Source organism: Salmo salar, chromosome ssa11, assembly GCF_905237065.1.
Source record: "Salmo salar chromosome ssa11, Ssal_v3.1, whole genome shotgun sequence".
Taxonomy (NCBI): domain Eukaryota; kingdom Metazoa; phylum Chordata; class Actinopteri; order Salmoniformes; family Salmonidae; genus Salmo; species Salmo salar.
Window position 1 is genome coordinate 65,551,414 of NC_059452.1, and position 22,305 is coordinate 65,573,718.

A 22,305-nucleotide genomic window follows, 5' to 3' on the forward strand; every position below is an offset into this window, starting at 1 on the left:
AGCAGCATCAGACCCACAGTCAGATAAAGATCTCTATGGGACTGAGCGTTCACAGGGAAGCTGAGGTTTTAGTTAAACTGTAACTTGAGGATATCCTGGGGAAAAAAAGGGTGTGTGGGGAATATGAGAGTCAGGTGCAATATGGGTAATCGGAGGGAGAGGAGTGTTTGTATTTGTATTGTATTTACTTCTTGCACATCATCTGCACATCTATCACTCCAGTGTTAACTTGCTAAATTGTAATTACTTCGCTGCTATTGGCCTATTTATTGCCTTACCTCCTTACTTCATTTGCACACACTCTATATAGATTTTTCTATTGTGTTATTGACTTCTGTTTATCCCATGTGTAACTCTGTGTTGTTGTTTTTGTCGCACTGCTTTGCTTTATCTCGGCCAGGTCGCAGTTGTAAATGAGAACTTGTTCTCAACTGGCCTACCTGGTTAAATAAAGGTGAAATAAAAAAATCAATAAAAAAATCAATGTGGAAGTATAAGGCTAAAATCAACTCTAACCGTACCATGACTTCAATCCCAGATCAACCTTGTAAACCTTGCCAATTTCATAATTACAACTGTAGGATCCAGAAAGCCTTGTGTAAGACATGACATCTTAGTTTCCTAGACTACACCGTGTTGAGCCATATGCCACCTGGGTGCTATATGTGGCCCTGGAGTCTTCTTTCTGCCTATGTTAATCTCTTAATACTACAGCTGGCCAGACATTTACTAACCATAGGGCAAACACTGCAGTGCAGCAATAGACTCACACTCAGATTAACAAACAAAATATACATTCACACGGACCAAGTCCCTTGAACTCCGGGAAGACTGGACAGTATCAACTCCTTGGTAAATATACAATATAAGCGGGCTGGACACAGTGGTCACGTACCTCATCAGACATGAGGGTGGCGATAGCACGTCCGATCTCATGGTAAGAATTGGCTTTTCCTTTGGGCCCCAGCAGCACGAATAAAAACCTGAAAGGAAATGGAGAAAAAAAGTAGAAGGATATTCAGAAATAGACAGTTAACACAAAGCCCACATTTGGTAAAACAGTGGTCACTAGTGTTTGAACTCTATAAATACAGTACCAATCAGCCTGGAGAGCAGGCCTGGGTAATTCCAGTCTTCAGGGGGCCTGATTGGTGTCACACTTTTCCCCCATCCCTAGCAAACACACCTGATTTAAACGAATTACATTTTTAACTGAAGATCATGATTATTTGATTATTGGAGTCAGGCGTGTTAGCTGGGGCTGGGGCAAAAGTATGACACCAATCAGGCCCCAGAGGACTGGAATTGCCCAGGCCTGCTCTACAGGCTATGAGATATGTGGTATATTTGGTGGGTTTGTTTAGTTCTGGTGTGATTGTGATTGTGGTGGTGATTGTGGTTGGTGTCATTAGGGTACCTGGTAGGGACGGGGACCTCTGTCAGAGCTCCCAACATGACAGCCTGCTGCAGACGGACGAACGCCACGAAGGGCGTGTCCAGGAAGTCCACCTCTCCAACCAGGACGTTAGATGCCTCGGCATCACGAGGAAGCTTCTTCATAAACTTATTCTTCAGCTACAGATGGTGAGGGGGGAAGAGAAAGAGAGATTAAGAGAGGGGGGGACAAGAGATAAAGAGAAAGGGGAGAGAAAGACAGAGTTGAACAAAGAGCAAGGGGAGAGAGAGAGCATGAGAAACATAAACATAGAGAAAGAAAGCAATGAAATCCTAGCCTTGACCCACATCTATTCAAAAGACACGGTGCTTGAAACGACTGTCCTTATCAGAGTAGAATGAGAAGAGCAGCAAAGGTACTGTAACAATGGACAGTTCCATGAATGAAATGGGGCCGCACAGTACAACCCGTCCCCGGCACATTGGCATTGCATGCTGTATTATGTGGCAACACTGCAGCTCGTAGCGTCTGTAGAAACAGATTAAAGCGTTTTTATCACTCTGTGACTCACTAACTCACAAGCCGTCTGAGAAAGGACACATAATGAAGTCCTTTCTGTTCATTGGTTATACACTTGAACAAGTCTATATAATGATATGTAATGAGAATGTAACACAGTAGCAACAGAAAAGATTCACCTCTGTGCAACTGTATACAGAATAATAGGCCAGGTGAAGGCATACCAGCCCTTCCCTTTAGGTCAATATGCCGCTAAATTCAAATCAAGGCCTAAGTGGGACACTGACGTACTACTCAGTCCCAGTGAAATGCAAAAAAACCGAAACATCCAGAGACCTCGGGTGAGGAGATGATCAACTAAGCAAGGCCAGAGCAATTTGACAAATGACCTACTGTTGTCAGTGTAATTCCCGGAGTTAGTTACTGTGTCTGTGTACTGGTTTCAGCAGGCTTCAGGAGGAGTAGCAACATTGGCACTAAACACTTGAGAGAGAGAGTGTCAGGGCTCTTTTGTGCGTTAGGCTCATAGGCTTTATCAGTCGAGCAAGGCCACACACCCCTAGGAACACACTTCATCACACACGCTGTGCCCAATCTTTGACCCTGCATAGCGTTAAAGCAGGAGTTGAAATGTAGAGTGCCCAAACACGGACGCACACAAACACACACAATAATATCCTCACCTGGTCTCTATCTGGTTGGTCAGAGAAGTCGCTGAGGCTGTTAGAGGTCAGGTTCCGATGGGTCGTGGCTGGGCTACCTGTGGGGTCAGAGGTCAGAGTTCAAAGACCAGGACTGAGAGGGGTCACCGTGTTCATTAGGGCACAAAACAGTCAAATGGTTTGATAGCGTTCTGAAATGGAGGTGAGTGTTTCTTATTGGACCAGGTAGTCCTTCCCTGTTTCAGGCAGTTTTCTTCCGTTTGGTGCCTAATGAACACAACCCTGGGGTCCAACAAAGTCACTGAGATGAAAGGTAAAGCACGTCACAGAAAAGACAAAGGCCCAGTTAGATTAGACTGATCTCAGAGAAGGAGATGAAGAGAAACAGAAGAAAATAGGAACAGAAACTTCAGAAGGCCTAATATAAATCTGGAAGGCTGCCAGGGCTTAGTTAAGCTTTAGGGCCGATGCCAGCTGCAGTGGATCCGATCTTCTGACTGAAATCTCCCACTGCCGTGCCCTGTTCGTCTCTGATCTGATGCCAACTGGTCACTCACTGACACGGCAAAGCAGAGGGCATGGACACTCAGTCTTGTTTGTAGTCTATGGTGGGGTTGGTGGGAGAGTGGGAGAGTGGAGAGATAGCCAGACTCAGTGAGAAGGCTGGTTTTGCATTGCTGTTCTGTTAACCTGACAAAGTTGGTCAATGGTCAAGTAGGGTCTACATTAGCTAGTTGGTTGTTTACTATTTCTCTGGGCATGATAGACTGTGACTTGGATGTTGTTTGATGCAGTCGTATAAAAAAATCCTCCAAAAATGGTGGACTGATCGTGATTTCCCATGAGAGTGTTGTTTTCAGTCATCAATGCTAATATCAGCCATATGAGTTTGGATCGCAAATTAGCACATAGACTATTGTCAAGGTATGTGTTATGACCTGTTATAGACTATGTTATATGACTATAATAACCTGACTTACAGGTATCCCACACTAGGGTGTTGTAATGCATTATAACCTGACTTATTGAAAAATGTCCATGTTTTAGAGTGTTGTATTGCATTATTTGCGTATGACTTACACAGGCATCCCGAAAAATGTCCATGTTAGAGTGTTGTATTGTTTTATAACCCGACTTACAAAAGTACCCCACACGAGGGTATGTTATAATGTATTATAATGTTATAATCAGGGGTTGGAACCGGTTCAGGGAACAGAACTGAAAACCGGAAAATAATGACATTTTGTAAGGAACAGAAACAGAACCTGGAACAAAAGTTATCCATACTGTTCCGGAACAGAACCGTTATTTTAAAAGCATGGGAACCAATTAATAATATTATTTTATGTTACAGGGATTTTTTTCTAGTCCCACAACAAAACGCAGCAAAAGCGCCTATGCAAAGGCCTCACTCTGTAAATTGAAACTTATTCCAGTGGCTGCCAACAAGCTGATAATCTTTGTCTGTGTGTGTTTAAGCTACCTGCCCATCCCCACCTCCGAAGAATGGCTACTGTACTGATGTTACAAACTTGATTTAGAAGACAGAGATATTTATTAATGAACTTTTTTTAAGGATACTATAGGCATAGTTATTACATTTCACATTGGATTTAATAACTACAAAGAGGTAAGACGTGTTTTTAACTCTGGTACCGCTCTGCACACACAAGCTTGTTAACTACCTAACAAGCTGCCCAGCGCTTCAAGTTCAGAACTTTATTTTGCTAGTCGGAACAGCGGAACAAAAAAAAAAAAATTGTGGTTCTGTTTAGAACGAAACAATAGGAAAATAACTTTGGTTCCAACCCCTGGTTATAATGCATTATAGCCTGACTTACACAGGCAAGCTTTGTGCCATATGTGTTATAACCTGACTTAATAAGGTATCCCATGTGTTATAAATGCATTATAACCTGACTTACTGATGTGTTGCATGCTGGAGCTCCTTTGGATCTCCTCTATCGGTTCCTCAGAGCCAAGTGGGGTTGCATAAGGCACAAATTGGGACTGGGACTGGGGGTGGGAGTGGGGGAAGGGCTGGGGGTGTTCATGGGGACTGCGTGCTTTAGTGCAGACAGAGCATCCAGAGAGAGCGAGAGAGTGTAAATGAGTGAAGGAAGGGAGACCGGGAAAGGAAAGAAGTGAAAAGAAGAGAAAAGACATTAACTTATTAGACTTCTCCTACAAAGCCAGTGTAGAGAATGTTAGTCTGCTCAGGAGAATAAAGTGCAGTTAGAGGATAGAGAGAACAAGAACAATCTCACACACTTCAAAGTGCAGTGCCATATTACTGTGAGTGACTATCAAAGCAGTTACAGTTTTGATAAATAATTAAATCAGATGCTGTAAAATCTGAATCCATTTCGGAGATAGTAGTACGTATTTAGAAGAAAAAAAACACAAGCATCAACACTCAGGGTTACAAGAATCTTGCCAGGCACATTCACATGGTTAATAGTTCAGTCTATAGCCACCTAGATACACAGCTGAAGTCGGAAGTTGACATACACTTAGGTTGGAGTCATTAAAACTAGTTTTTCAACCACTCCACAAATTTCTTGTTAACAAACTATAGTTTTGGCAAGTCGGTTAGGACATCTACTTTGTGCATGACACAAGTCATTTTTCCAACAATTGTTTACAGACAGAATATTTCACTTATAATTCACTGTATCACAATTCCAGTGGGTCAGAAGTTTACATACACTAAGTTGACTGTGCCTTTAAACAGCTTGGAAAATTCCCGAAAATTATGTCATGGCTTTAGAAGCTTCTGATAGGCTAATTGACATCATTTGAGTCAATTGGAGATGTACCTGTGAATGTATTTCAAGGCCTACCTTCAAACTTAGTGCCTCTTTGCTTGACATCATGGGAAAATCAAAAGAAATCAGACAAGACCTCAGAAAAACATTGTAGACCTCCACAAGCCTGGTTCATCCTTGGGAGCATTTTCCAAATGCCTGAAGGTACCACGTTCACCTGTACAAACAATAGTACGCAAGTATAAACACCATGGGACCACACAGCTGTCATACCGCTCAGGAAGGAGACGCATTCTGGCTCCTAGAGATGAACGTACTTTGGTGCGAAAAGTGCAAATCAATCCAAGAACAACAGCAAAGGACCTTGTGAAGATGCTGGAGGAAACAGGTACAAAAGTATCTATATCCACAGTAAAACGAGTCCTATATCAACAAAACCTGAAAGGCCGCTCAGCAAGGAAGAAGCCACTGCTCCAAAACGCCATAAAAAAGCCAGACTACGGTTTGCAACTGCACATGGGGACAAAGATAGTACTATTTGGAGAAATGTCCTCTGGTCTGATGAAACAAAAATAGAACTGTTTGGCCATAATGACCATCGTTATGTTTGGAGGAGAAAGGGGGAGGCTTGCAAGCCAAAGAACACCAACCCAACCGTGTAGCACGGGGGTGGCAGCATCATGTTGTGGGGGTGCTTTGCTGCAGGAGGGACTGGTGCACTTCACAAAATAGATGGCATCATGAGGAAGGAAAATTATGTGGATATATTGAAGCAATATCTCAAGACATCAGTCAGAAAGTTAAAGTTTGGTCGCAAATGGGTCTTCCAAATGGACAATGACCCCAAGCATACTTCCAAAGTTGTGGCAAAATGGCTTAAGGACAACAAAGTCAAGGTATTGGAGTGGCCATCACAAAGCCCTGACCTCAATCCTATAGACATTTTGTGGGCGGAATGGAAAAAGTGTTTGCGAGCAAGGAGGCCTTACAAACCTGACTCAGTTACACCAGCTCTGTCAGGAGGAATGGACCAAAATTCACCCAACTTATTGTGGGAAGCTTGTGGAAGGCTACCCGAAACGTTTGACCCAAGTTAAACAATTTAAAGGCAATGCTACCAAATACTAATTGAGTGTATGTAAACTTCTGACCCAATGGGAATGTGATGAAAGAAATAAAAGCTGAAATAAATCATTCTCTCTATTATTATTCTGACATTTCACATTCTTAAAATAAAGTGTTGATCCTAACTGACCTAAGACAGTGAATTTTTACTCGGGTTAAATGTCAGGAATTGTGAAAAGCTGAGTTTAAATGTATTTGGCTAAGGTGTATGTAAACTTCTGACTTCAATTGTATGTACCTATAACATCTTTAAAGCAATCAAATGATGGCCCATAATGTTGATCATACACTACACCATATGCTATAGAATTGATGACAAAGTCCACCAGAGGGGAAAAATCTATCATTGTATATGTGATTGGTAGAACTTATTGGGATAAGGTAGGAAGTAGGAAGTAGGAAGTAAGGACAAAAAATAATAAAGACTGCAACAAACTGGCATCTGCATTACCGTTCTGGTCTTGGTTGGAAAACAGCCTGCTTGCACTGGACACCGTCTTGCCGATGTCGGCAAGAGAGCGCAGGTTGGACTTCTTGGTCTGGTGACGGTGTTTTCGTAGCAACGTGTACATGACTTGATCCTTCAGCTCGGCCTTCAGCTGACCAATTTCGATCTGGCTGTCAGTGATCAACTCTGAGAGAGGGAGAGGGGGGACAGAGAGAGGCAAAAGGGAATGAAGAGCGTGTCAATATTGAGGACACTTGGTTTCAAAGAGCACAGTTTTGCAATGTCCCAATTGTAAAAGCACTGTACAGTCAGACACACTGACTGATGATTTTGAGTGTCTGGTGCAGTGAGCTGCCGGGGCTTATGGGAAGTGTAGTTGTCTTACCAACCACCTGTGGTAGAGTGGAAGCCTCCAGGTCCAGCAGGATGGTGCCTTTCTCGATACAGGTCTTCAGCTCAAACAGACTGTGAAGGGACAGGGTGGCAACGTGGGGCTTACTCCAACGCTCTCCTCCCTTTTCCACCTTCTCCTCAAACTTTATCCACCTAGAGAGAAATATATTAAGACAGAGAGAAAGAGGGTATGGGGAGGAGGGGGGGGGAGACCCAGAAAGAAATGGAGACAAACAGAAGGAAAGGGAATAACCTTGGTTAAGTTCGATTTAAAAAATCCATAATCATCATTACGAAGATGCAGGTTCTGCAAGGTAAGTTACCTCACAGTAAAGGTCAGTAGAGGAGAGCAATAAAAACATCCCAACAAAGCCTTTCATAACATTTCACAGCCAAAAACGGGCCGAAGACAAAAGGAGACAAGGACCGTTCTTTTTTTTAGTTACAAAACAACCCCTCTATGTCATGCGTTCATCACTGTTCACGGAAAATAGCAGGAGATGCGGGACGACGCAATACAAAAACTGTACATTTACATACTGAACGTGGTTCTTTCCATTGCCAAGTACAGTGCTTCTTCCTTTAAAAGTTGCGGCGTACTGCAGCAGAGTTTGCGGGGTGCTGCATAATTCTATGGCACGTCATTTAAGTGGCAGCCATTGTTGCCAGAATGACGAAATTTACCACAATCTGTCACCATCTACCACAAACGGTTGCGGCGTAAGCTCCAAAACTTTTAAAGGAAGAACCACTGTAACCGTACACATCAAAGCATCTTAAAATAACAGTCTCTGAACTAAGACAAGGACCACACACACCCTCTGTGGCAGTCAGATCCTCGAGGGGGAGAGGTTTATCCCTTTAGAATTCTTCCAATTTCTCCATAACAAAGAGCTATTCACCTGGTCCAGGAGAGGGTGAGGGGATGGGGTTTCCTAGGAGGATAGAGTGTCCCTATGGTCATAACTCATGCTCCACTGGGCATCATCTAACCTCGAGGGGAGAGGAGACGAGCCTCAGGGGAGGCGGGAGGGGGGGGAGGTGAGGAGAGGAGAGGTAGGGGACCCCTGGGACACTCACAGCCTTAGGGATTTACTTTCCCTCTAATGGGGAGGCAGGGATGAGGGAAGGATAGGGAGAGAGAGGGACAGGGAGCTGGAACCCACAGGGAGTTTGGGAGTGGACTGAAATCTTCTAACGCACAGTTCAGACACTGAACATATGGCAAGGCGAACTGAACAGAAATTAAGAGTGGGCTGGCATGGTTGAGAGCTTTGCTTGACATACTGATTGGTTTCATACAACCGTTGCAGACTTCCTCGTTGGTTTTGTGTCAAATTCAGGCATAACACCGACCTCTTGTTTTAAAGAAACCATAAAGTTTATTGCACTAAAAATACAAATAAAGATGATTCACACAGCTGTGCAGTGCTGAAGTTAATGTTTGAAACTGTGAATATGATTGGTGTAATGTGTCCCAGTTAACGTAATGTGTCTTCAGATTTCATAACTCCCTTTTACTAAGGAGTCAGGAAGAGTCTCCTCATCCCTAGATCTGTTAGAGATAGCGATATTAGGCCTACTGTGCAACATAGACATTCAATTTGTACGCTGATGTATTGCCCATCGGTTATGAATGTTTCAACCGCTGTGTTGAGAAGTCATGTTTTTACCGTCTTTCCTGGTTTCAAAGAACACCAAAAACTACGTTAACGATAAGCCTTAGCCTCACCTGAAAATCTGAGACCATGACTGTGCTTCCGTTGTGGGCGTGGTAGAAAGTAACCTTTATTTGCATGCAATAATCATATATTAATATGCATGACCATTTCTCCCGACGGTGGGAAGAACTGCTCTGGCTCGCTGCGTGAAACAGAGGCGTGCTTCACCTGCACCGCGCCAAAAGAGAGGCAGAGTCTGCCGAACTATCGTCAAATGTCCGACGAGGCGCACTGTTTCAGACGGCACTCTTCCAAAGAGTGCCATTTCTTTCTGTTCGGAGTGGCGATAGAGCAGTGTTTGAACTAGGGCTAAGGCACTCAAGGCACTCTCAATTAAAGTATTACAGCAGGGGTTTATTGAAGGTTTTAAGTGAATGGGTAAAGAAGCACGTATCTTTCAGTATGTGTGTACATTTCTCTGTCAGTGAGTGGTAAGGTGAGAAAGAAATTGAGGAAACAGAGAGAGAGAGAGGGGGGGGAGAGGGGGGAGCGAGAGAATGATAGGGTGTGAGTATCAGTGTGTGGGTGTGAGTATCAGTGTGTGGGTGTATGATAATAGATAGGCCTACTACTGAAACTCAGAGGTGTATTGATATGTATAAAGGAGATATTTGTTTCCCTAAAGAGAATGTCCATTGTCTTCCACCTGCAATGCTATTACTGTCTCCATCCGTCCGTCACTTTGAGCCAACCAGGAACTCACTGCTGCTAGTAAAAACGACTGACGTATTTGGCTATTTCATTACTGTGCCTGTGTCCTAAATGGCACTCTATTCCCTATTTAGTGCACTACTTTTGACCAGGGCCCTTAGGGTCAACTTTATATGTATTAAGCATATCAGAGTACTAATACTGATGTTGGATCAGATCCCTCCCCGTCCGTTTAATCTAAAATCATCTACATATGTAGGATCTTAATTTGAGCCAGTTTGCTACAGCAGGAAAAGAATCCTGCAGCAACAGGAAATGTGAATTATTATAATTAATGGACATTTTTGTAGGGGTTGACATTTTCCATTAGGGCAAATCAAGTCTGAAATGTCAAAGTGGAAATGACCAACTTTAGAAGCCTTTTTAAAACTCAAATACACTACAAGTTTGCATTTCCTGCATTGCAGGAAAATTTACAGCAGCAAAAGAGTGATCAAATTGAAATCCTACATCTGTAAAAGGCATAATGTATCCTAAATCAACACTCTGAGGCGCTGTCAGAAAGCCACCTGTCCAGAAAGAAGATCACATGGTAGGTAACTGAGGTTGTGTTCTGGGTTCACTGAGGGGACAGTGCAGTGTTGTTCATCCAGATAAGAGTGGGCAAGGAGTTCACTGGAGGACACATATTTTCCTATACAGGAATTCATGTTAGTGATGGGGGGGGGGGGGGGGTGGAAATGTATACCGTTACATATCGCAATATTATTTTGGACGATAATATATTGATACTTTGACTCCAAGTATCAATAAAAGAAAAATAATAATACTCAAATATATAATAATTTCTTGGGTAGCGTTAGCGCTAGTCGGCTGTACCTGCACTAAAAAAAAAATTCTTCCTATAGCTTGTTCTCCATCTTCAATAGTGAGCCAACATGTTTTCAGCACTTTTATTTTCATGACTGATGAAAACTAATTTTCTCGTGTTCTCTCTGCAGCAGACGTACACTGAGTGTACAAAATATTAAGAACACCTTCCTAACATTGAGTTGGGCACATGAAATTGCAATACAAGCGCAGTATCGAATTGCACTTAAATATCGTGATAATATCGTATCGTGAGGTCCCTTGCAATTCCCAGCCCCAATTCCTGTACACACACGAACACTCCCCTACATCTATACACACACCCGCTACTGCGATATACCACAGGTGGGTGTGTGTTGGTGACAAGGGGGTTAACGTTACTAAGCCTTGATGGTCCAAGGGGGTTAAACGTGTAAAGCCATGACATTTGAACTGACGCACATGAGTGACTGAGTGATTAACTGACCAAGTCTCCAACTAAAAGAAAAAGTCAGTGTGTGTGTGTGTGTGTGGGTACAGTACACCATATGCACGTGTATAGATGGCTGCTCACCTGGCTGTCTCCTTCCACTCCATCTCCTGTCCGTCGACGGCCAGCAGTTCGTCCAACTCAGTGAAGAGCTGAGGGGGCGGGGGCCCATCATCCTCCTCACCCAGGATGAACCTGATCCTCTCTGCTGCTGCGGAGACTGTAAGGGGATGGGGAGGAAAAGAGAGAGACAGAGAAGAGGGAGCGGAGAGAGAGAGAGAGAAAGAGAAAGGGCAGGTGGAGAGAGAAAGATAGAGAGGGAGCAAAGAGGACGAGAAGATCACATGAGGGTCTGAGGCTCAGTGGTTAAAGCAAAAAAATCTCATGACTGAAATTTAAGTCAATCTCAGCTCGAGGGCCAGATGGAGATTTTGAAATCTGTTTTATGACCGATTCATTTGTCACAATCAATTTGCGGGCAAGAAAAAGGGCAGTTATTCAAAAATACTGGACAAAGGTCTATTTTCATTTCTACATACTTTATTTACAGTAGTTTTAGAGGTTCAAGTGTGTCCTGGAGTGGTTTTTTTTCCACCCAAAATAATCAATCATTCTTACTCAAACCTCTCAAGTCATCCATACGACGGAAATCTGTCGCCGTGACGGATAACTTTAACCCCCTGGTCTGAGGTAGGCCTGTGTCAGTAATATTACCGGTCACTACAATTGGCGGGCATGTTGTAGTGTGCTCACTGGCAGCTCCCATCTGTATGTTATCACATCATAACTCATTATATAGAGACAGGAATCCAGCCAGAAATAAAATACCAGTAACAACATGTGCATGACCAGTAAATAAATGTGACGGTAAATACATCTGTATGCTTATCTCACTCTACTCTGATCTCCCTACAGATCTCCCTACTTCCTAGGAGCAGTGCTTCCAGAATGAGACATACTCACTAATCCAGAGCTGATGGAATGCGTAGCGTACGGGAAGACAATCGCACACCTGTTCTGTGTGCATGTGCGTTTCAGGAAATGACCCCTTTTCTTAGAAGGAAGTCATGTCTACTTGACACCAGGTGTGTGTGACTAACGAGTCATGTCACTTCTAATCTCTCGTGGACAGACTATCTGTTACGCATAGTTTTGGGTTAACTGGGATTACGTTACTTAAGAAAGACCGTAAAATGCAACACAGATAACTTGGTGTATACATAGAGAGACAGCTTCAGAGAACTTTTTTTTTTTTTTTTTAAGTTCGAGAAGCTGAAACTGACACCCGAGAGTCATATTCGTCACAAGTAGATTTGTGAGAATAGATAAGAGTTCTATTGACATCTGCTATCACTTCTATGAATAGGAGGGGAAACGTTGCGCAACTCCTGTAGAGTCGATGTCACAAAGAGGATGTTAAGATGTCAATCACCAGGCTATTTCTGAAGGAAGAGAGTTTCCTACGGAAGCCATTAATAAGCTCCAAAGACTAACTGACTTACTGACACCTGAGAAACACTCTCACACACCAGAGAGGGCTTAAAGGGTCAATCTGCAGTTGCAACATCCATTTTTTGACTCGTTAATGAATGATATGTTCCCCTTGATAAATGCCCCATGAGCTTAGTTCAACTGTCGTACACCATTAGAACCCAAAATAGAAGCTTGTTTACGCCAATGTTTAGAAATAAAGTGAATGTCACCAAACACTGTATAGCCTTAAAACACAGTTAAAACTATCATTTTGATATCATAGATGCTCAGTCCTTGCATCCCTAGCTCTGTTCATGAATTTGAGAGTGCTTACATTTCTCCAATCACATCCCGCAGCTTTTTACCGAAACAGGGGTGGGGATGCCCCGGTGTTATTGTTTCAACTTCGGATTGCCCCTTTAAGAGTTGCTTTATATAGTTCCCAAAATAATTGTGAAATAATTAGCCCTGGAAAAGTTTTTTTTTAAGTAAGCTTTTAATCCATGGCTAATCACTTTCTGCTCTATAAATACAGTTTCCCGTTGTTGTAGTTTATTATATTGATTTCATTTCTAGGACAACTTTGTCCTGTTCCATTCGGAGATGCCCATATACAAAGTCATACTGCATAACTGCTTAAAACAAACAAAGAGGGAATAAATCACATAGTATAAATAAATATCACATGTTCCAGAAAAGACAAGGGGCATACAGAGTTCTATTTTCAGTCTTGTATATGGTACACCAGACTGTTAGGACTCCCTGACATAGAAAATAAAGACATAAGGGATATTTTCACTAGACTAGAGCATATCAGCTACCCTGAACACACACACACACACACACACACACACACACACACACACACACACACACACACACACACACACGGCCTTAAGGCAACATTTTGTCCCTCTGATGTCTGCAGCGTGTGTGTGTGCAGGTACATGCGTGCTAGCGCGCATACATGTGTGTGTGCCCTTCGGTCTTACTCCAGTCTGTCTGACTTTTAGGGCCTGACTTTTACAACGGAGTGTTTGTTAACGACGTACAGAACACCGTGCCATTCACCTTCTAAATGTATCAACTGGTGTTCTCAATAAAAAAAACGGGGCTTTGTTGCTGTTGCACACAACTCTCAGGTGGACGGCTTCACACTGTTTGCCAAAGTCAACAGGATTAAGGGGAATTAGCCAGAGGGCGAAACAGAGTTTGGAAAATCCTCGAAGTAAAAATTTTTGTGCTGTAGACTTATAGGGTAGGTGTCTGCGTGTGTTGTGATGCGATGGCACGTTACCCATACTAAGGTTGTGTGGCGGGAACCTGGTTAGTGGGATTTATCGCTCAAAACCTCTCCCTTTTCCTGGGATAAATACATGTGTGAAACCGGTCAAATATAATAAATGATTTAGATGAACAGGATGGCGTGAAATGGAAGTGTTCAATTATATGCGATGTCTAAATCTGGCTTCTCTACGGCCTCTGCATGACGAATCAACGCTCAGGGTGGGGACAGACCACCCATCTCAGTAATGGAGCGCAGTTCACAATGCATGTAGACCTTTCATCTCATCATGGTAACTTTTTTTCTTGTGACAGGAAGCCTTACATTTGCTGTGGTATAGTCTATGCTACAGTAATATAAAGATCAACTGCACGTCTAATTTACCCACCTCCATCTGGTTTTCGGGGGCCACCTTGTTTTTTAAACCGTATCGTTCCTGTATCGTATCGGAGCCCATGTATCAAGATACGTATCGAATCGTCTTGAAAGGGAAAGATGCAAATCCCTAGTAACTAACCAGGGTTGGTGACATGACCACACCCTTCTCAAGTTCCTGCTATAGAACAATAACAGGACCAGGTGAAGGCAATTTGTGTCAAAGATGTAATCCTCTTCAGTGTACTGACACTTGGCATAAGTGGCAATAGCTAAGTTCATCGTCAATACTGTGTGTCAGAGTATTTATGGTCCGGGGGGGGGGACCCCATGGTTCAAGACCGTGTGATGGTATTCCCTTTAGTTACCCTCTCAGTCAACCACAAAGAGCTGTTTACAGCAACATCATTTCGCAGACAGACAGAGAGGGTGGTTTATGGAAAAGTGTATACTACAGGTAGTGTCAGACAGACAGGCAGACAGAGAGGGGATTATGGTAAAGTACACACTACAGGTACTGGCTGTCTGGCTGGCTGGGTGCCTTGTCACAGCCAAAAGAGTCCCCCATCCCTGAGTCCATCTGATTCTGTTCCAATGCGTCCAAGCAGAGACAAGAACTCCATAAACAGCCGCTAATGCTTTGTTTTTATTTGTGTGCACGGCTCTGTGTGGATCATACACATAGAAATGTTACAGGGCAAATTAAGGACAGACACGGACCGAGAGATAAGATACCATGGATCACACATTTCAATCAAGAGTATCTCTATGGATCAGTGGAGGCTGGTGGGATGAGCTATATGCTGTTTTCAATACCGTTCCATATATACCTAACCCTAAACTTAGCAAGCAGTTGCTTTTCAACAGTTTGTTGATGTCATGACCATCTGCGGAGCATCTACAGATGGAAAATCCGGACTATCCGCATTACGTGTGACCGTTTATTCTGTCCGTCAAAGTTCTACAAGACCACAACTCTGTGATCTCTGTCTACCTCCGCTCGGTCTCCCTTTCAAGTGTGTGTACTGACGGTCACGTCCATGGATTTCAGCAGGATCTTTCAACCAGATCTAAACTCCATCAGTGACCCAAACAGAGGAGAATTAATCTCCTTCTGTCCCCTCTTTTCAATCACCAACTAGACACACTGCTGCCGCTGCTTGCCGCTGTATTTCTGCAGAGTGATATTCTCTTTACTGCTGTTAGGCCATCAACTTTGAGCCCCGAAGTAATAAAACCAACATTAAGGGCCATCAACACGCTGGATTAACGCGGTTGACTGCAAGGAGGGGTAACTGCACAGTCAAGAGAAACCCTGAATGTGTGAAAGTTGCTTGTTGTGGTTTGGATTATTATGGTTTTGACACGTCTCTATTTGACGTGACAACAAATGAGTTATCACAGACAGAAGGTACGGCACGAGTCTATCATGAGCTTCTGTGTTAGTTACCTTTTAGGACAAGCATCTCTGCTCATTTATTCTCTGGTTTAAGCCCGCAGTTTAGAAATAGCATTCTTAGCATAAAAACTACTCCATTTGGATTTATTTTGTTGAGTGGTCTAGTGTGAACCAACAGCTAAAAGTAACACATCCGTGAATACTGACGTAGTGAGGTTTGGTTAACAATGATGTGTTACTAGGCAATACTAGGCCAGGGGAATTAGGTAATAGTTTCTCAGTCAGTGATGCTGTCGATGAACACTTTTCTAACATCAACATACTGTACAGTATCCCAAGGCTGACAAACTGAGAGATCTACCAAATCTATCTAATTCAATGGTTATCAGGATATTCATGAGTGAAACAGTTGGTTGATTATTCCTATAGTTGTATTCACTGCTTAATTACAGTATGTTGGCTTGACTACACTCATTTTATTGGTGGTGTTGGGTTCTGATTTCTTAACCTTTGAAATAATGAGAAATACTTATTTTTTTTAACTAGGCAAGTCAGTTAATAACAAATTCTTATTTTCAATGACAGCCCAGTGGGTTAACTGCCTTGTTCAGGGGAAGAACGACAGATTTTTACCTTGTCAGCTCGGGGATTCGATCTTGCAACCTTTCGGTTACTAGTCCAACGCTCTAACCACTAGGCTACCTGCCGCCCTACTTATTAATTTCACTGAGGGAGAGACGGTAATGTATAACATTTACATTTACATTATGTCAGGATATGTTATTGTTAGCCATTAGGGATCCTATGGGAGGAGAAGAGAAACAGTCTGGTACAAGTCACCATGACAGCCGTGAGTTGGAGAGGAGTGAGGAATTTGGGGCAGAGGTCAGGTTAGATGAAGTGGGGAAGAATATATATCACTAATCTTCTGGATAGCAACAGAGGTGTATTGGCGGTTCAGATGTGTAAGGAGGGGCTCAGCATATGAGAAAGGGTTAAATATCAGTGCTTGTGTGAATATGTTCTTTGTCTTATGCAGCTGTATGACCCAGGTTTGAGCTCCACAGAGAACCTAACCTAAAGATCCATAGATCTATAGATCTATTCACTCCTTGTTTTTACTAGTGGAGATGCACGCTGGGTAGTGTAGCCTCCGCTGTCATTACTCACTGAGAGGTTTGAGGATGTTGGGCGCTGCCTCATCAGCATTCTCTCCGTCCGTTTTGTCCCCCTCTACGTTCTCCACCGGCCTCTCCTTCCTCTCCTTGTGGCTGGACTTGCGTCGGTGGCGCCGCCTCCGCTGGTAGCTCTTGGGCACGTGTACGCCGATGTACACAGTGTGGTGACCTGAGGGAGGGAGAGGGAGAGGGGACACAATGCAAAGGACGCAGGTCAGATTAGGAGGACTACGATTACTATGCCAAGGAAATAACATTAATCCTGCCATGCTGATAATCCGCATCAGAACAGAAGAAATGCACAAAATCAATGAGGATCAGTTGGGTAAGTAAAACTGTGGGATAGACAGGGATGGATTAGATTTGACAGGGGGAGGGTTGGATGTCAAAGAATACATATAGATGTATGCCTACTGATCGATATGGCTACCTGTCTTTAGGTATGAATTAGGCTGTTACCAAACAAAAGTTATCTGACAAAACAACCTTTGTTCGTCAAGCTGTTTCCCCTGGGCCAGTCCGACTGGGATCTGTCCTCATCCTGACACATGCTGGGGATGTAAATAAATTTCAACCACTTCCCGTGCAGCAGCTCTGACAGGAAACTGCTAAACATCTCCAGGAAGTCATTTCAGAGAGAGAAAGAAACAGTCCCACAGAGCCAGATGCTCCAGCTCACAGATGTCTGTATCCCAGCCTGGTCAAAATTCTTTAGGATTGTATACACGATCCTAATGTACACTAATGTAGGTATTGGTTACTCTCTGTAATTATCTATGCATAGTCAGTATAATAACTCCACCTACATGTACATATTACCTCAATTACCTCAACTAACCAGTGCCCCCGCACATTGACTCTGTACCGGTATTTATTTATTTATTTTTTGTATTTTTCTTAGAACTGCATTGTTGGTTAAGGGCTTGTAAGTAAGCATTTCACTGTAAGGTCTACACCTGATGTATTCGGCGCATGTGACAAATAACATTTGATTTGATTTGGTTGGCATGGGTAATCTATACAAAAGTGAACTCACACCTCACTCCCTAGTGCAGGGGTCTCCAACCCTGTTCCTGGAGAGCTACCCTAGTCTTATCAACCAGCTAATTATTCAAATCAGATTAAGGTTGATTAGGTTTGGAGTGAAAACCTACTGAATGGTAGCTCTCCAAGAACACGGTTGGAGAGACCTGCCCTAGTGTGATCTCACATGCTAACACGCTACATGCTACATTCTAACATGCTACATGCTACATGCCTATATGTAGCATTCACAGTGGATTTAGGGAGTCAAGTGAAGACATTTTACAGGCTGCTTTTTAAATGTTGCTTATATATTTTCATCTTATCTGGAAGTAGTATTATGAATATTATATTATAAACTGAGCTTTACAAAGGTCACTTAAAATCAGAGCACTGACTACATGGCAGGACAGGCTGACTTGGGATGTATAAAAAAAGAGCGAAGTTGAGTTCAACCCAGGGTCATCCACCAAAAGGCGAAATCCATTCAAACATAAGGTTGGTCATGACTGAGTAATGTGGCTTTGAGTGATTTCACATTCAGTTTGACTGTGGCTTTCTGGCTGTTGATTATTTTCACTGTGTGGCTCCATGTGAGGTGAACTCTGGTTTTGGAGATTCTTTGAACTGGGGGAAATTCTAAGACACAATCTCACAGAAAGGTGAGATAGCTGGCAGATATAGCTGTGTACACACTGCCTATCATAACTTCAACTGTGGCATGATTGTCTCTCTGTGTGTGTGTGTGTGTGTGTGTGTGTGTGTGTGTGTGTGTGTGTGTGTGTGTGTGTGTGTGTGTGTGTGTGTGTGTGTTGGCCATTGGGGAGATTAAAGGAGTAAACATCTTCATGTGTGGAGTAGGGCAGGCATTACATCGCTTGATAAACCTGTGTTATGCGCTCCACATCTTTATCTTCAATATTAATCCCTCCTATACTTCATCCTGATATTAGTGGGAAAACCACAACAATAGAGAACCAATAGAAAGCACAGACCTGGAGAGAGAGTACTACGAAATAGGATAGTGGAGAGTGACCGCTGGCAAAAAGGATGACGCAGGAGAGAAAGGGGTGGGAGAAGTGATGGTGAGAGGAAGAGCGAGGAAGGGAGAGAAGGGAGAAATAAGAGGGGTAGACTCGTGGAGTTGGTGGTTGAGTGGCATGAGAGAAGGAGACATTATATAATAACATTGTTAGCCAGCCATCATAGGCGACACAGAGGCTCAGTGCTCTTACCTTCCACTTCCTCCTCATCACAGACATGCTTGACGAAGGATGCACCTCTGTCCAACACCGCCTCATCCTCCACCCTGCAGGAACAACAACAGGAACACTGTGAGAACAGGGAAATAGATCTAGAACACTTGTAGAAGAGGGGAATAAACCTAAAACACCAGTCGAACAGGCGAATAAACCTAGAACACTTGTAGAGAAGGGGAAAATAACTAAAACACTTGTAAAGCAGGGGAATCAACCAAGAAAGCTTGTAGAACAGGGGAATCGACCTAGAACAATTGTAGAACAGGGGAATCGACCTAGAACACTAGTAGAGCAGGGGAGTAGACGTAGAACACTTGTAGAACAGGGGAATCGACCTAGAACACTTGTAGAACAGGGGAATCGACCTAGAACACTTGTAGAACAGGGGAATAGAACTAGAACCCTAGTATAACAGCGGAGTAGACCTAGAACACTAGTATAACAGGGGAGTAGACTAGAACACCTGTAGAACAGGGGAATATAACTAGAACACTAGTAGAACAGGGGAATATAACTAGAACACTTCTAGAACAGGGGAATATAACTAGAACACTTGTAGAACAGGGGAATAGATGTACAACACGTGTAGAACAAGGGAATAGAACTACAACACTTGTAGAACAGGGGAATAGACTAAAACACTAGTTAAACAGGGGAATATAACTAGAACACTAGTAGAACCGGGGAATCAACCTAGAACACTTGTAGAACCGGGGAATATAAGTAGAACACTAGTTGAACAGGGGAATATAACTAGAACATTTGTAGAACAGGGGAATATAACTAGAACACTTGTAGAACAGGGGAATATAACTACAAAACTTGTAGAACAGGGGAATATAACTAGAACACTTGTTGAACAGGGGAATTGACCTACAAAACTTGTAGAACAGGGGAATATAACTAGAACACTTGTAGAACAGGGGAATAGATGTACAACACGTGTAGAACAAGGGAATAGAACTACAACACTTGTAGAACAGGGGAATAGACTAAAACACTAGTTAAACAGGGGAATATAACTAGAACACTTGTAGAACAGGGGAATATAACTAGAACACTTGTAGAACAGGGGAATAGATGTACAACACGTGTAGAACAAGGGAATAGAACTACAACACTTGTAGAACAGGGGAATAGACTAAAACACTAGTTAAACAGGGGAATATAACTAGAACACTAGTTAAACAGGGGAACATAACTAGAACACTAGTAGAACAGAGGAATATAACTAGAACACTAGTAGAACAGGGGAACATAACTAGAACACTAGTTGAACAGGGGAGCATAACTAGAACACTAGTAGAACAGGGGAATATAACTGAAACACTTCTAGAACAGGGGAATATAACTAGAACAGGGGAATATAACTAGAACACTTCTAGAACAGGGGAATATAACTAGAACACTAGTAGAACAGGGGAATCAACCTAGAACACTTGTAGAACCGGGGAATATAAGTAGAAGACTAGTTGAACAGGGGAATATAACTAGAACACTTGTAGAACAGGGGAATATAACTACAACACTTGTAGAACAGGGGAATCGACCTAGAACACTTGTAGAGCAGGGGAATCGACCTAGAACACTTGTAGAACAAGGGAGTAGACCTACAACACTAGTAGAATAGGGGAATATAACTAGAACACTTGTAGAACAGGGCAATATAACTAGAACACTAGTAGATCAGTAGAACAGGGGAACATAACTAGAACACTAGTAGAACAGGGGAATATAACTAGAACACTTCTTGAACAGGGGAATATAACTAGAACACTAGTAGAACCGGGGAATCAACCTAGAACACTTGTAGAACCGGGGAATATAACTAGAACACTTGTAGAACAGGGGAATATAACTAGAACACTAGTAGAACCGGGGAATCAACCTAGAACACTTGTAGAACCGGGGAATATAAGTAGAACACTAGTTGAACAGGGGAATATAACTAGAACACTTGTAGAACAGGGGAATACAACTACAAAACTTGTAGAACAGGGGCATCGACCTAGAACACTAGTAGAACAGGGGAACATAACTAGAACACTAGTAGAACAGGGGAACATAACTAGAACACTAGTTGAACAGGGGAACATGACTAGAACACTAGTAGAACAGTAGAACAGGGGAACATAACTAGAACACTAGTAGAACAGGGGAATATAACTGAAACACTTGTAGAACAGGGGAATATAACTAGAACACTAGTAGAACAGGGGAATATAACTGAAACACTTGTAGAACAGGGGAATATAACTGAAACACTTGTAGAACAGGGGAATATAACTGAAACACTTCTAGAACAGGGGAATATAACTGAAACATTTGTAGAACAGGGGAATATAACTAGAACACTAGTAGAACAGGGGAATATAACTGAAACACTTCTAGAACAGGGGAATATAACTAGAACAGGGGAATATAACTAGAACACTAGTAGAACAGGGGAATATAACTAGAACACTAGTAGAACCGGGGAATCAACCTAGAACACTTGTAGAACCGGGGAATATAAGTAGAACACTAGTTGAACAGGGGAATATAACTAGAACACTTGTAGAACAGGGGAACATAACTAGAACACTAGTAGAACAGGGGAACATAACTAGAACACTAGTTGAACAGGGGAACATGACTAGAACACTAGTAGAACAGTAGAACAGGGGAACATAACTAGAACACTTGTAGAACAGGGGAGCATAACTAGAACACTAGTAGAACAGGGGAATATAACTGAAACACTTCTAGAACAGGGGAATATAACTAGAACAGGGAAATATAACTAGAACACTAGTTGAACAGGGGAATATAACTAGAACACTAGTAGAACAGGGGAATCAACCTAGAACACTAGTAGAACAGGGGAATATAACTAGAACACTTCTAGAACAGGGGAATATAACTAGAACACTAGTAGAACAGGGGAATCAACCTAGAACACTAGTAGAACAGGGGAATATAACTAGAACACTAGTAGAACAGGGGAATATAACTAGAACACTTGTAGAACGGGAATATAACTAGAACACTTCTAGAACAGGGGAATATAACTAGAACACTAGTAGAACCGGGGAATAGAACTAGAACACTTGTAGAACAGGGGAATATAACTAGAACACTAGTTGAACAGGGGAATATAACTAGAACACTTGTAGAACAGGGGAATATAACTACAAAACTTGTAGAACAGGGGAATCGACCTAGAACACTTGTAGAACAGGGGAATCGACCTACAAAACTTGTTGAACAGGGGAATTGACCTACAAAACTTGTAGAACAGGGGAATATAAC

At 42.6% G+C, this 22,305-nt stretch overlaps 1 protein-coding gene across 2 annotated transcripts in view; it reads right to left on the bottom strand.

Annotated features, from left to right (window-relative positions):
* The window catches only part of LOC106562935 (electrogenic sodium bicarbonate cotransporter 1), a 69,267-nt gene that overhangs the window by 27,333 nt on the left and 19,629 nt on the right, over positions 1-22,305 (bottom strand). For both annotated transcript variants that reach the window (XM_045689855.1, XM_045689854.1), the window contains exons 2-9: positions 18,991-19,064; positions 16,725-16,901; positions 11,107-11,242; positions 7,304-7,464; positions 6,922-7,104; positions 2,599-2,675; positions 1,418-1,575; positions 896-983 (exon numbers count right to left, since the gene is read on the bottom strand). In XM_045689855.1, the coding sequence (XP_045545811.1) occupies positions 896-983; positions 1,418-1,575; positions 2,599-2,675; positions 6,922-7,104; positions 7,304-7,464; positions 11,107-11,242; positions 16,725-16,901; positions 18,991-19,064 (1,054 nt within the window). The remainder of the gene's footprint in view (positions 1-895; positions 984-1,417; positions 1,576-2,598; positions 2,676-6,921; positions 7,105-7,303; positions 7,465-11,106; positions 11,243-16,724; positions 16,902-18,990; positions 19,065-22,305) is intronic.